The 15,983-nt window shown below is 41.7% G+C and overlaps 1 protein-coding gene across 6 annotated transcripts in view; it reads left to right on the plus strand.

Annotated features, from left to right (window-relative positions):
- The window catches only part of CCDC149 (coiled-coil domain containing 149), a 101,182-nt gene that overhangs the window by 53,334 nt on the left and 31,865 nt on the right, over positions 1 to 15,983 (plus strand). For all 6 annotated transcript variants that reach the window (XM_081062381.1, XM_081062380.1, XM_081062377.1 and 3 more), the window contains one exon: positions 15,832 to 15,948. In XM_081062381.1, coding sequence (XP_080918507.1) covers positions 15,832 to 15,948 — 117 coding nt within the window. The remainder of the gene's footprint in view (positions 1 to 15,831; positions 15,949 to 15,983) is intronic.

Below are 15,983 nucleotides of genomic sequence, written 5' to 3' on the forward strand. Positions count from 1 at the left end.
CAGAAATCTTTCAAGGTCTTCCTTCCTGTTGATCAACTGTTTCCAGTGAAGTGGGTATGTGCCTCCTGATAGAGACAGACATTGTGGGGAAAAGCTTGGCATCTGGCAGATGGATCCCCAAAACTCAGCCCTCCTTATCACTACTCCAGACTTTGCCAACACCAAGCTTTCGTGCAGAGTTCCTGGAAGCTTCCTTGCATTTTGTGTGTCCCTTGTGGAATAAGCACCTAATAGATATGCCCGGAGCAGCAACTCATGTTCCTGTTGAGAGTGCCAGCCGTTGGTTTTCTTGTCCATTTGCTGTTGTTTTTCTTCATTTACAGATTATGGCACTTCAGTGCAGAAGAACCATAATGCAGTGTAAGCTATTGAAAAGCAAGGAGGTTCAGATGGACAACTGCTCCTAGCAGAGTCATGCATTTGAATTTCCTGGGCCTCTGTTGGCCAATTGAAATATAGCTGCTTTTGTGATATCATATAAACACGGGATTTTGCCCTTAATAATGAGTTTTATGTTACACCAGCTGATGGTCTCTCAGTACCTCTGTTTTATCTGGCTTTCAAAAGATAAAACCATAAAATGATAGAGCCCTTCTGTGAGCATACCTCTATTGATAAAACCATAAAATGATAGAGCCCTTCTGTGAACATACCTCTATTTGGATGGATTCAGCGAGCAAACCAATTAAGTCAAAGCCATGAGCCAATAAATACAGACCACTGAGCATGCAGGTGACTAATTAAAGTATACTTTGTTTAAACAAAAAAAAAGAGTGCTCAGCTGTGGATGTCTGTAATGGTCCAGGATGAGGAATCAGAGAGCTCTTTGTAAATGTTTCTCTTTATGCTTCAAAGAAGCCCAGAGATGTCCTAGCCTGTAGGAACCCAAATAAAGAGGGCACTCTAATGAAAAGCTCTCACCTTGGGGCATCATAGAAATTAATTACAAAGAATTGAAACGAGTGATAAGGGCCCTTCACTCGCTGCAGGTCCATCACATTTTCCTCTAACTGGGATCTTGACTGAACTACAGCTAACACTCAGCTAGTTCAGCGAGCAGCCAGATTACTGCAGCATTTCCTAAGGTTTTATTGGCCAATGGACTAGACATATTTGTTCTCAGAGACCCTATTTGAGCCTGTCCTGGCTTATGTGAGCTTATAGCCTGGGTGGCCCATGCGACCAAAGTAGCATGGTTTGGGAGTTCACCCCATAGACCATGCATTGTAATTGTACTTCTTAGTAGAGAACCGGTCCTGAAAGGTAGCTCTGCCCAAGACTTATTGTATAGTACACTATGTCCAAATTGCATGAAAATAAAAAAGAAATTGAAGCAGGTTTAAAACTGCTTGGTGGGACGCTGTAAAGATTGTGGCTCTGGGAGCAATGTGTACTGAATTGTCTGAAGGTAATTCAGGGGCATACTACCTGTGTGATCTTGTGTCACTTCTTGACTTCTCTGTGTCTCAGTTGTTCTCATCTGCACAGTGGAGGTTGGTAGTACTTGTCTTATGGAAGGGGTTCAATTCATCTCACCATATCTTTATTGAGAGCCCAACTACATGGTCTGGGGATAAGACAGTAATCAATGAGTCCCTGCTTTCATGGAGCTTCCATTCTAGGGGGGACAGTTGGACAGGAAGCAAATAAACAAAGAGGTATATCCTGTCTCACAGATTCTGAGATGTGCAGATTTCCACATTTGCACACCTCTGACGTATCAATGGTATCGTGTAGTTGTGACTGGCACTTTTCATTCTTTTCAGAGGTGCATAATGGTGGGTCTTAAAGTTGGTGGAGACTTATGTTTGATGAAGTACAGTACCCTTATCCACTGTTTTGCTTTCCGCAGTTTCAGTTAGTTACCTATGTGTGGTCAACCATGGTCCAAAAACATTAAATGGAAAATTCCAGAAATAAACAATTTGTACATTTTCAATTGTCTGCCATTCTGAGCAGTGCAGTGAAATCCTGAGCCATCCCGCTCCATCCTGCCAGGGACTGAATCATTTCTTTGCCCAGCATCTCCACGCTGTACACTCTCCCCACCTATCAGGCACTTTGTACCCATCTCGGTTATCAGATCAACTGTCACTGTATCACAGTGCTTGCATTCAAGTCACTCTTATTTTACTTCAGAATGGCCCCGAAGTGCAAGAGCACTGATGCTGGCGATTGGGGTACGCCAAAGAGAAGATGTAAAGTGCTTCCTGTAAGTGAGAAGGCAAGTGTATGTATAGGAAAAAACGTCGTATATATAGGGTTTCGTATGATCCAGTGTGAGGCATCCACTCAGGACCTTGGAATATGTCCCCCATGGATAAGGGGGGACCACTGTACCATATAATATGTCAGAAGGTGCTAAGTGCTAAGTAAAAAAATTACGTAGAGTGTTGTTGAGTGCAGCCTGGGCAGAATGGGGCACTGTTGATAGTGGCCCTGGGAGGGGTAGCTGTTCACGTGCTCTTTGCACGGAGATCTGAAGAAGGTGTAGCTGGAGGTGGTCAGGTAAGCCAGGGACCAGGTGAGGAGACCTGGTGGGCGGAACAAGCTTGGGGTGATTAGAGGCCTGGCAGGGAGCCAGTGTGCCTTTTGTGTGGATGAAATATGAAAAGTCGTACGAAGCACTTGACACAGACACACTCCATGGTGGGGGTACTGTGCCATAGCATAGTTGTTGTGGAGAGAGGCAGCACGCAGGAACTCCAGAGCCCTAGACTGCCAGGGTTCCATGCCTGGCCCTGCCATGTATAAAGTTTGTGGCGTGGGCAAGTTACTTGACATCCCTGTGTCTCGGTTTGTCACCTGAAGATGAGGACAGTAACAGTCCCTCATAGGGTGCTTGTTACCCTTCCGTGGGTTAGTGTGTGTACGCATCTAGGACAGGGACTGACGTGTGGGAAGTGCTGTGTGCGTGTTTGCTGTGTTAAGAGACTGACACCTTGTGTGAGGGACAGCATGGCCTCCCGAGCGGAGCACAGCCGCGGGGCAAGGAGACCTGGCTGCAGAGCCCTGTATCTGCCCCTCGGGGCGTTCTCACCTGTAAAGGGGACAGGACAGTGTCTGCCTCCAGGACTTGTGGGGAACATCAAATGATGTCATCCGTGCCAATGACAAGCAAGGTTCCCGTTGTGGTGGAGCTGACAGTGGGGAGGGCACAAGCAGATGAACAGGGTAATTTCTGTAAGTAGCGTGAAGACAGGAGGGCAGGGTGGTGGGAGGGAGAGCAACTTGGGGGTGAACGGCTTCAGGGATGGGGTCCAGGCAGGACTTCTCAGAGGCTGTGACACTTACCTGAAACCTAAAGGAGACGAAAGAAGTGGGTCCTGGACAGAGCTGTGGGCAGGCTATTCCAAGGGCAGAGGAAGTGCAAAGGCCCAGAGGCAGGCGGGAGCCTGGCATGCTTAGGCACTGAAGGGAAGCCAGGATGGCTGGAGAGCAGAACAAGGGAGACGGTTGGAGGTGGGGTCAGGAGGCTGGCAGGGAGCAGCTCAGGGTTAGATGTTAGTCCTTGTCAGGGCTTTGGCAATTATTCCAGTGCAGTGAAAAGCCACTGGATGTATCATGTAGAAGGAAAGCTTCGAACAGGTTGTTTGGCCCAAATTGGGTGCTCATTAACTGGGAAACATCAATACGCACTTAGGAGCACGTGCCTGGTGATCTCCAGAGCCTGGGGAGGAAGAAAATAAAGACTGCTGGGTTTTCTTTTTGTGTCTGTGACAAATTCTTTTGTTTAAAGCTGGAACTCTATTGTTATATAGGTTAGGAATTTGCACTCTGGTATACACAATAGAATTGCCCACTTGGAGCCGTTCTAAACTCTTGTGTTCAATTGTATCGAATGTATTTTAAAGGTCAGGGGGCACTTGGAGAGGATGTGGCGGGCACCAACCGGAAAAGTAAAAGAAAAGATAGTCAGGGTCTTGTTTATCAAGTTGCCCTGCACGGCGCTAATGGATGTTTAATAAATGCCTTTTGGTGCCGACCTCTTCCTAGGGGTGCTATTTGCATCAGTACACAAGGATTGGGGGTGACGAAGGGCCAGCATCTCCTTACGGTTAATAATTCTTTCATCCGATCCTCCCAGTAACCCTGGCAAATGGAGAGTCACAGTGTAAGAACTGTAAGCATACCAACTGTGACTGGGGATTGCACTTTTAAAGCTCTCCATCAAAAGGGAGAGGTACATCGACAGTAATCTTGCATTGTATCTTCACATCATGAGGACGGAGACCCCGGAGTTGGAATCATGCAGTACACAGGCTGCATACATAGCTGTCCTGTCTACAAGAAAGCTTGTATCTTGACTGTAGCCTGAATGTGTCCCCGTAAGCTTCATCTGTTGAAATCCAACCCCTGATGTGACAGTATTGGAGGTGAGGCCTTTGGGAGCTGATTAGGGGATGACAGCAGAGCTGTCACGAATGGGACTAGTGCCCCCATGAAAGAAAACTCAGTGAGCTTTTGTGCCCTTTCCGCCACATTAGAAGAGAGCATCTATGAATCAGGAAGCAGGCTCTCCCCGGACACCAAATCTACTGGCACCTTGATCTTGGATTTCCTAGCCTCCAGAACTATAGAAAATAAACTTCCATTGTTTGTAAACTGCCCAGCCTGTGGTATTCTATAATAGCAGCCTGAATGGACTAAGATAATTTCCATTTTCAATTAAAAAAACAACATGTCACTTGAGGCCCCAGTAAGGGTACATGGCTGCCAAAGACACATGACTAGGATTAGCAGAAACAGAATCTAAACACAGATAACACCTAGAGAATAATGGCTGCTCCTGCCCCTGGCTTCTAGTGGGGAAAATGGATTCAGGCGAAGGAAAACAAGATGGGGGAGAGAATGTTGAGGGCTGCGAGGGGTGACGCCTGAGAAGAGATGAAGGAAGGAGCAAGTCATTCCGACCTGGGGGCCTTGACCAAGACCAGAGTTTGAGCAGGACATTGGCAGAGGAGTTGGACTCAATGGGCAGGGCAGGGGAGGGGCACCCCAGAGCCGTTTGGCCCCATCCTTTCAGAGGCGTGTTCCTCAGCCACATCCCAGCCGCAGCTGTGCTTCATCCATAAGCTGACAGCGCACACCCATAATTCATTCATAAACATTTATTTCCATCTGAACCACCAAACGAATGCATCTATGGGTGGCAGTGTGCGCGCCTCGCAGGGCACTGATCCACTTCAAGGATTGGCACAGGGAGGCTGGCCGTGGAGTTTTGATGGCCGTGGTGGAGGGAATTAAGTGCCCTGAGCAGTTGCTTCCTAAGGCTTTCCAAGATGGGAAATCAACATCATCGCCTGCAGTCTACAGATAAGGTTGGCTTGGGAGCTCTGCTTGCTCCAGCTTAGAGAGGTGGTACTTTCCCAGTGGGGTTCTTTGTGGGGAAAGTCATGTGGAGGATGACAGTAATGGTCATCGTAACAATAATCTAATAGCAGCTAACATTTACTGAGCGCTTTTTATGTTCCAGGGGCCATGCTGGGTGTGGTAGAGAAATCCCATCTTCTCTCCCTTAGGATTAAGTTCTGAAGGGAGCACCTAAGAGACAAATAGTTATGTCTATCCCAAATTCCCCTTGATAATACCTTAAATTGTCCATAAAGTTCAGGGCACATGGTGATATATGGTCCCGAACAGTGATATTATGTATAAATATGAACAGTATAACTTTGCCTAAAGGAATTATCAGTCATTCTCCCACCTCTGGGTCTGGGACATTGAAAGCAGGGGTGGGTAGATTCACCCAATGTTTAAAATTTTTATTTCTCTTCCTCTCTTCTCCATCTCGCTCTCCCTCATCTTTTTCCACCCCCTCATCTTTTTGCCAAACACACATACAGAGTGCCAGAAACATATATACACATTCTAAGAAAGGAAAACTGTATTAAAATTGTAATAATATATACCGATAACAAAAGATGAATACAAGTCACATTTGACTTCTGCAATTACAAGAGGTGCTCAAAGTGGTTACCATCAGAGTCCAGACACTTCTGATTATGGCGAACTACTGCTTGAGCAACGTTGACCAAAGTGTCTACTTGTATACATGTTTTTGGCATCCCCAGTATTTGAATTCCCCTAAGTTAAATGCACATTTAATGTAACTCCACTGTCTCTCACTTCATCCTTACAGCAAGCCTTAGCAGTCAAATGCTGTACTATTACTGTCATAATTTTCCTAAGTCTCAGAGACATTTAGGCACATGCTTGAGGTTGCAGAGTTCACAGACTGTGGAGCCAGAACATGAACCCCTAGGCTGGGGACTTCAGAGCCTGCGAGCTGCTAGTTGGGAAGGCAGGAGAACTCTCCCTGGGGGCTGCCATTCCTGTTGCCATGGCCTCCTTGGGCCCCTGCAGATAATTGCACTGGAGTGTCAGACCCAACTAATGATCCAGCTATTACCAACTTGGGCCTCACTTTTTAAAATAAGTGTTTCAACTAGTCTGAGATTTAATAGCCGATATTGTATGCACATTAAACACCAAATGATTGTTAACATATTTATTGAAGCTTAACAGGCATCCAGTATATAAAAGATGACTCTCTTATATGACTGTCAGACCTCAATAAACATGTTTAATAATTAATTGGCATTAAGAAAACATAATTGTGTGATTCTAAATTAAGTGTTCAGTGAAGCATATTGTGAATGGAAAACCACAGTGGTGTTTTATTACTTAAAGTTCAGGCTGTCGGTCTGGCTTTTCATATATCAAGAAAAGAGCCGTACTTTCAAAGCCATGTTGCAGGCCTCCTGTTGCCTCATTCCAAAAAAAGCAGGAGACTACCTGTTCCTAGACCTTTGATTTGAGAAATATTTCTTATTTGGTTAGCTATTTGTCTCTCTGTATACCAACCTGGGGTTCTGAGAGTCCTGAACCAAGAAATTGTGCAACATGGAAGAATTTTCACGCAATTTTCAGCTTTCGGTTGAATTAACGAGTGCTGCCACCAGCCCCCCAAACACACACACACCTGCCACCCCCAATACAGTCAATTCTCATTATTTACTGTAGTTATATTCTCTACTCTCACTGCGAACACTGAATTAGCAAATAATGAACCACTGTTCCTTGGGGAAATACAGGATTAGATTTGTCGACCTTGAGAAAGAAGATGCCTACCGAAGACGAAGGGCTCTTGTGGCTAACTGGGCTCAAATTTAAAAGCAGAGCCTAGCAGCTGTTTCTAAATGGGCCTCTCATGCAAGCCACAATTCCGGGAGAGGCCTGCACTGAGTTGCCTGCCTGCACTGTGTTCTTGCCATCCCAACCAACCCTTATAGAGGAGTTCCTGGAATCATATTTCAACCAATAGGATTGAGAATTTCCCCATCCAATTGAAGCTGTGCAGCCATATCCCCCATGAGAATCTTCACCAATCAATCACAGCAGCTCTATTCTGATTAACAGGACAGTGCTTTTTGGACTAATCAAACTGTGAGGATTTGGACACTTCATTTGCATGAGGATGGACCTGTCAGGGTCCAGGGGCGGGGACTTCTCTCAATATTAAAGTCAGCTCCCCTCTGAATCAGAGAGTGCACTTTCCTTTTCCACCGAAGGTTGAAGATTGAGTTTCATGGCTGGAGCTGAAACACCGAAGACGTCTCCCTGGAGCAGGGCAGAGTGGAGTTGCCTCACCCCAGTTCTGCCTCACCCCAGTTCTGCCTCACCCCAGGTCCGCCTCACAGCTGTGCTGTTCCACAGCAGTGCTGATTCATAATTGATTGGTAACACTACTGAGCTGTTCTCGCAGCCATGCTGTGTCACAATTGAGATATTTGCACTAAAGTTTCCTTCGTCACTGCGCTCCAAATTAGGGATTCCTGTTGGTGTTGAATTAACGCCAACAACCATTGATTGAGAGGTTCTTCTGAGCCTCTGGTCACAAAGTTTTTGTCAACGGATCAATGTGTAACGGTGTTTTGTGTGTGTCTTGTTTCTGCTTAAAGTCAGAGTATTTAATGTATATTGTTGATTCATTAACATTGAGCTTACTAGCACTGTAACTCACCTGAATGAAGCTTACCTAACACGTGCATTTTCTCTACCATACATCACAGCTTTCTAGTGTTTAGGAACACTAGACAGCACTTCAGCACTACCCATGGGGGCCGTCTTAAACAGCACAACACCAACAAAAAAGCTCAAAAATGTGAGAAAAAAAATGGGGCCACAAAAAGGACGCCTGTGTACAGTAGAGAGCTAAAACAAGAGGCAGAGCATCATCTTGCTCAACCTCAGGAACCTGGCTGATGGACGAGTCACATTTTTTGCAACTCTGCGCTTGTCCTCACATGTTTGCCCATGATTCAAAGGTACTGTGAGTGTTGATTTTGAGATTGCAAATAAATTTGTGCCAATTCTCAAATACAGAATCCCTGAGTAATGTGGCTCAACTGTAATCAGTTTCCATGAAGTACAGCCGTCTGTATACATCCTCTGTCAAGACGTCATATAAGCTTGTCTGCTGCCTGGAACATTGTCTGCCTAATCCCACTGATGCTTTAGCGAATAGAAGGTGTACAATAAGTATTTGGTCCTGTTCAACTGAGTAGTTTGCAAATAAGTACCCAAACTTGATGCTGCTTGAAATGCTCTTTACTTTTCTTTAATCATCATCTCTTTCAAAGTTCATTGCTGTTATTTATTATTTCAATCTAGTTAATAGTCTACCGTGGCCTTTAACTTTCTATCTCTCACCTGCCCCTAAATCCTTCAGAGAATTGAAAATAAAGCCATTTTCTCTACTGGCAACAAATCCCTCAAAATTTATGCAGCAACAAGGAAGAGGGTGCCTCAGGCAGGCTCTGCGGGCTGAGATGGATTTGTGTGACAGCAAAAAATTGTCCCCAGGATCTCATCTATATATGAAGCCCATCCACACACACCCTACAGGGAGGCAGGGGAATCAGGCTTATATCCTCTTTAGAAGAAGTATCTGGAATCAGTGCTGTAACCGTAAAAAGTTGCTCTAATAGCAACCTGCTTGGCACTAATGGGCACAGAAGGGATCCTCTGGGACCACTGGATCTTCCTAGGATCTTGCATAGTTCCCATCGTGGTCTTACCTGGAAGGTTTGGAGCTGCATATGCGGCTTGCCCTGGAGTTTGGGCAAGTTAGGGATTCTGTGGGGATCCTTTGGAAAATTCCATTTCTGAAGACTGGAATCTTATCCCTGAGGATTTAAAAACATATAAATATATATGACATCATAAAAATGACGCTGTGAAATGAGCCTCTTGAAATCTATCCTGGAATTTACAACAAACTGAACAACTGTAACTCAACAAATGACTCCCTGCATAGTAGACAGGCAAGACAAAGAGGCGCGATACTGAAATCACCTAAAGGTGGGCAAATTGCATAAGCAGGGGAGGAGGGAAGGAAGAAGTGCGGAGACAGGGCTGCGTGGGCGCAGGATACAGACTCAGGTCAGTGCTCCAAGCTCGCTGCATCCCGGAACTGCCGCAGCTGCAGGAGAGGGAAGAACTCGGACTGGTAGGATTCTGTTTATGGCCCATAGGGCTGAGGGGGCAGCATATAACACAGCTGAACCCAATGATCACGGCAGAGACCTCAGAGCAAAGACTGAGGGAAGAGGGCTGAAAATAGTGGTTTAAGCCTTCACTGCCGAGCAGAAAATGAACCTAAAGACATGGAAATATGTGACTTAAATGACAGAGAACTAAAGATTGCAGTTCTTAAAAAACTCAATGAGATGCTAGAAAACACAGACAGGCAGTTTAATGAGTGCAGAAACACAATCAAAGAACAAAATGAACATTTATCAAAAAGATTGAAGTTTTGAACCAAATAGAGTTTACCAGATGGAGGAAAGAATCAGTGACATCGAAGATAGAAATCTGGAAATGACGGAAGAAGAAAGAGATGTGAGACTTAAAAGAAATGAAAGAACTCTACAAGAACTTTCTGAATACATCAGAAAGAGCAATGTAAGAATAATGGGCATACCAGAAGGAGAAGAAAGAGAGAAGGGAACAGAGAGCATATTCAAACAAATAGTCAATGAGAACTTCCCAAACTTGCGGAAAGAACTGGATCCTCGAATCCAAGAAGCAAATAGAACACCTAATTACCTCAATCCCAACAGGCCTTCTACAAGGCACATTGTGTTGAAGCTGTCAAAAATTGACAACAAAGAAAGAATCCTCAAGGCACCCAGGGAAAAGCAAATGGTAACCTACAAAGGAAAGTCCATTAGATTATCATCAGATTTTTTCAGCAGAAACTCTACAATCCAGGAGGGAGTGGAATCAAATATTCAAACTATTGAAAGAGAAATTATGAGCCAAGAATAATATATCCAGCAAAGATACCCTTTAGATATGAAGGAGGAATAAAGACGTTTCTAGACATACAGAAGCTGAAGGAATTTTCTAATACACGACCTGCACTGCAAGAAATACTGAAGGAGGCTATTTGACCAGCATAAATAGGGATAATTTGTGACAACCAAAACACAAAGTGGGGAGAATAAAGGCCTGAACCAGAATATGGGAATGTAGATAGTAAGCATGCTGAAGAAAATGGAATACTCTAAACATGAAACTTTCTTTTACATAAATTTAATGGTAACCACTCAAAAAAATCCAGAACTGAAATATATAACATAATAAAAGAAACAGAGGGAAAAATCATAGAATATCACCACGCAGAAATAATAAACAACAACAAAAAGGCAAAGAAACAATGAAGACACAGTCTTACCAGAAAACCAAAGATAGAATGATAGGAAATCCTCACATATCAATAATCACCCTAAATGTAAATGTAATGAATTCACCAATAAAAAGACACAGAGTAGCAGATTGGATCAAAAAACTAAACTCAATCATATGCTGCCTCCAAGAGACACATCTCAGCTACAAGAACAAACAGAGGCTCAAAGTGCAAGGGTGGAAATTGACACTCCAAGCAAACGGTATCCAGAGAAAATCAGGTGTAGTCATACTGATATCAGATGAAAGACTTCAGGATCAAAAAGGCAACAAGAGACAAAGATGGACATTTCATAATGGTAAAGTTGACTATACAACAAGAAGACAGAATAGTAATCAATATTTATGCCCTCAATCAGGGAGCACTGAAATATACCAAGCAACTAGTAACAGAACTAAAGGGAGAAATTGACCAAAACACAATTATACTAGGGGACTTAAATACATCATTGACAGCTATAGATAGATCATCCCAAACAGAAAATAAATAAATAACAGCCCTAAATGACACATTAGATGAAATGGACGTAATTGACATTTATAGAGTACTTCATCCTAGAACATCAGACTATACATTTTTTTCTAGTTTACATGGAACATTCTCAAGCATAGACCATATATTGGGACATAAAATCAGCCTCAGCAAATTTAAGAAGATTGAAATCATAACAAGCATATTCTCTGATCACAAGGCTTTGAAATTGGATATCAACTGCAAAAATAAAACAGGGAAAACCACAAATATGTGGAGATTAAACAACATACTTTCAAAGAATCACCAAGTCAAAGAAGAAATAAGAGGCAAGATCAAAATATACATAGACACAAATGAGAATGAAAATACATCCTACCAAAATTTCGGGGATGCAGCGAAAGCAGTTTTAAAAGGGAAATTTATATCGTTACAGGCCTATCTCAAGAAACAAGAAAAATCCCAGATAAATAACCTCACATTACACCTTAACGAACTAGAAAAAGAAGAACAAATAAGACCCAAGGTCAGCAGAAGAAAGGAAATAATAAAAATCAGAGCAGAACTAAATGAATAGAGAACAAAAAGACAATAGAAAAAATTAATGTGACAAAGAGCTGGTTCTTTGAAAAGATTAATAAAATTGACAAACCCTTGTCTAGACTCACTAAGATAAAAAGAGAAAAGACACTAATAAACAAAATCAGAAATGAAAGAGGGGAAGTTATCACGTATGACACAGAAATACAAAGGATCATCCAAGAATACTATGAAGGACTATATGCCACCAAATTCAATAACCTAGAAGAAATGGACAAGTTCTTAGAAACATATAGCCTTCCTAGGCTGAATCACAAAGAACTGGAAAATCTAAATTGACCGATCACTAGTAAGGAAATTGAATCAGTCACCTGAAACCTTCCCAAAATCAAAAGTCCAGGACCAGATGGCTTCACTAGTGAATTCTACCAAACCTTCAAGAGGATCTAACACCTGTCCTACTCAAACTCTTCCAGAAAATTGAAGAAGAGACAATACTCCCTAATTCATTGTATGAGGCCAACATTACTCTGATACCAAAACCTGCTAAGGATAACACAAAAAAAGAAAACTACAGACCAATATCTCTGACAAATACAGATGCAAAAGTCCTAAACAAAATTCTAGCAAATCGAATACAACAATGCATTAAAAAGATTTTTCATCACAACCAAGTGGGGTTCATCCCAGGGGCACAAGGATGGTTCAACGTACGCAAATCCATCCATGTGATACATCACATAAACAAAATAAAGGACAAAAATCATATGATTATATCAATTGATGCAGAAAAAGTGTTTGATGAGATACAACATCCATTTATGATTAAAACACTTAATAAAATAGGTATAGAAGGAAAATATCTTAACATAATAAAGGCCATATATGACAAACCGTCAGCTAATATCATAATTAATGGTGAAAATCTGAAGCCCTTTGCTCTACGTTCAGGAACACGACAGGGCTGTCCCCTATCAACTCTGCTTTTCAACATAGTGTTGGAAGTCCACGCCAGAGCAATCAGGCAAGAGAAAGAAATAAAAGGCATCCAAATTGGGAATGAAGAAGTTAAATTGTCACTCTTTGCAGATGACATGATGCTATCTATAGAAAACCCTAAAGACTCCACCAAAAAGCTATTAGAAACAGCAAACGAATACAGTAAAGTTGCCGGCTACAAAATCAGCGTACAAAAGTCCATTGCATTCCTATATACTAACAATGAAATCTCAGAAAAAGAAATAAAAGAAAAAACAATTTCTTTTGTAATTTCAATAAAAAGAATAAAATACATAGGAATAAACTTAACCAAGGATGTGAAAGAACTATATACTGAGAACTATAAAACATTTTTGAAAGAAATTGAAGAAGACACAAAGAAATGGAAAGACATTCCGTGCTCATGGATTGGAAGAATCAACATAGTTAAAATGCCCCTATTACCCAAAGCAATATACAGACTTAATGCAATCCCCATCAAATCCCAATGGTGTTTTTAAAAAAATAGAACAAAAAAATCATAAGATTTGTATGGAACCAAAAAAGACCCCAAATAGCCAAAGCAATCCTAAGAAAAAAGAACAATACTGGAGGTATCACACTCCCTGACTTTAGCTTGTACTACAGGGCTACAATAATCAAAACAGTATGGTATTAGCAGAAAAACAGACACATAGACCAATGGAATAGAATTGAGAACCCAGAAATAAATCCACATAAACATGGACAGATAATTTTTGACAAAGAAGCAAAAAACATACAATGGAGAAAAGACAGACTCTTCAATAAATGGTGCTGGGAGAATTGGAAAGCCACATGCAAAAGAATGAAACTGGACTGCTATCTGTCATCATGTACCAAAATTTTTCAAAATGGATCAAAGACCTAAGCATAAGACCTAAAACAATAAACCGCATAGAAGAAAACATAGGTACTAAACTTATGGACCTTGGGTTCAAAGAGCATTTTATGAATTTGACTCCAAAGGCAAGGGAAATAAAAGCTAAAATAAATCAATGGGACTATATCAAACTTAGAAGCTCTGCACAGCAGAAGAAACCATCGACAATATAAAGAGGCAACCAACTGAATGGGAGAAGATTTTTGCAAACAGTGCCTCCGATAAGGGGCTAATATACAAAATATACAAGGAACTCATACAACTCAACAACAAAAAAGCAAACAACCCAATTGAAAAGTGGGCAGAGGACCTGAAGTGACATTTCTCCAAAGAGGACATACAAATGGCAAATAGACATATGATAAAATGTTCAACATCACTAATCATCAGAGAAATGTAAATGAAAACCACGATGAGATATCATCTCACCCCAGTCAGAATGGCTGTCATCAACAGGACAAATAGTAACATGTGTTGGAGAGGCTGTGGAGAAAAAGGAACCCTCATACACTGTTGGTGGGAATGCAGACTGGTGCAGCCATTATGGAAGGCAGTGTGGAGGTTCCTCAAAAAATTACAAATAGAATTACCATATGACCCAGCAATCCCTCTCCTGGGTATCTACCAAAAAAATCTGAAAACATTTATACATAAAGACACGTGTGTTCCAATGTTCATTGCAGCTTTGTTTACGGTGGCCAAGACATGGAAACAACCAAAATGTCCTTTGATAGATGAATGGATAAAGAAGTTGTTGTATAATTACACAATGGAATACTATTTGGCGGTAAGAAAAGATAAAATAGTACCATTTGTGACAACATGGATGGATCTTGAGAGTATAATGCTAAGGGAAATAAGTCAGATAGAAAAAGCAGAGAACCCTATGATTTCACTGATATGTGGTATATAAACCAAAAACAACAAAAGAACAAGACAAACAAATGAAGGAACAAAAACTCATAGACACAGACAATAGTTTAGGGGTTACCAGAGGGTAAACAAAAAGGAGGGATTCTAGAAGAGGGTAAACGGGGTCTAATATATGGTGATGGAAAGAGAACTGACTCTGGGTGGTGAACACAGAATGTGACATATAGATGATGTACTACAGAATTGTACACCTGAATCCTATGTAACTTTACTAACAATTGTCACCCCAATAAACTTTAACTAAAAGAAAACATATAAATAAACGTATGTTATGAAAGCCATGCATACTTATTTTAAAAGTTATAAAACAGAGAAAAGAACTGATAGCATCCACAGTTTCACCATTACCTAAACATACACATTTGCATATCTGGGGTATTTGGTCATTTTTTATTTTCTTTTGCACGTGGCTTCTGAGTATAATTTTAATCATACTGCATATAAAAGTTACTACTCTGCTTTTTCCCCCACCTAACATGTCATCCTGAACGTCTGTGGTATTACATAGTTCACATCACCCCCATTTCAAACAGCTACAAACTAGACCATTGATTCATTGAATTATAGTTTGCTAACAATTCCACTCTTTCAAGCATTGTTTCTAGGTTTGTTTCCCCCCTCCCCCACTATTTCTACAAATAACAGTGGAATCTACTTTCCTTTTTTCTCCTAAAACTAGTCCCTGTGTGGGATTATTCTTAGCCCAGATTGTCAGAAGTAAAGTTACTGGATCATTGAGGAGGCACATTTTTAAGGCCCTTGATAATATAGCCCCATTTGTTAAGAGTATGGAAGCATGCCCATCTCAGCATGTGTTATTTTTTAATATCTGCTAAGCTTAAAAGAAACCCAGTTTGTTTTCTCACCATGGCTATGCTGCATAGGTCATCTACCTTCAAATGCCCAGGCCTGTGTTCCTTATTGCCTTATACCCTGTATGCATGCACACGTGTGTATGTGCAGGCATGTACAAACTATGGTATAATTTTTTTTAATTCATGATGTTGGCAAGAAATGTCTTTGTCTTGTCCGTTTCTCTAGCATTTCTTGAAAAATCTCCTAAAGGTATGCTTGGGGTTTTGTTTGGATCTATTCATTTTAAATATCTCTCGTTTCTCTCTCTCTCTCTCTCTCTCTCTCTCTCTCTCTCTCTCTGTCTCTCTCTCTCTCTCTCTGTCTCTCTCTCTCTCTCTCGCTCTCTGTCTCTGTCTCTCTCTAATGGAAAATGCAGCTCTTGAGGATGACAATTGCCAAACAGAGGCTCGGAGATGAAGAAATTGGTGTGCGGCACTTTGCAGCTCATGAGCGTGAAGACTTGGTGCAGCAGCTGGAGAGAGCAAAGGAACAGGTTATTGCTAACATCTGTTAGGAGTGAGGCATGGG

The sequence above is a fragment of the Rhinolophus hipposideros genome (genome assembly GCF_964194185.1).
Source record: "Rhinolophus hipposideros genome assembly, chromosome: 1".
Taxonomy (NCBI): domain Eukaryota; kingdom Metazoa; phylum Chordata; class Mammalia; order Chiroptera; family Rhinolophidae; genus Rhinolophus; species Rhinolophus hipposideros.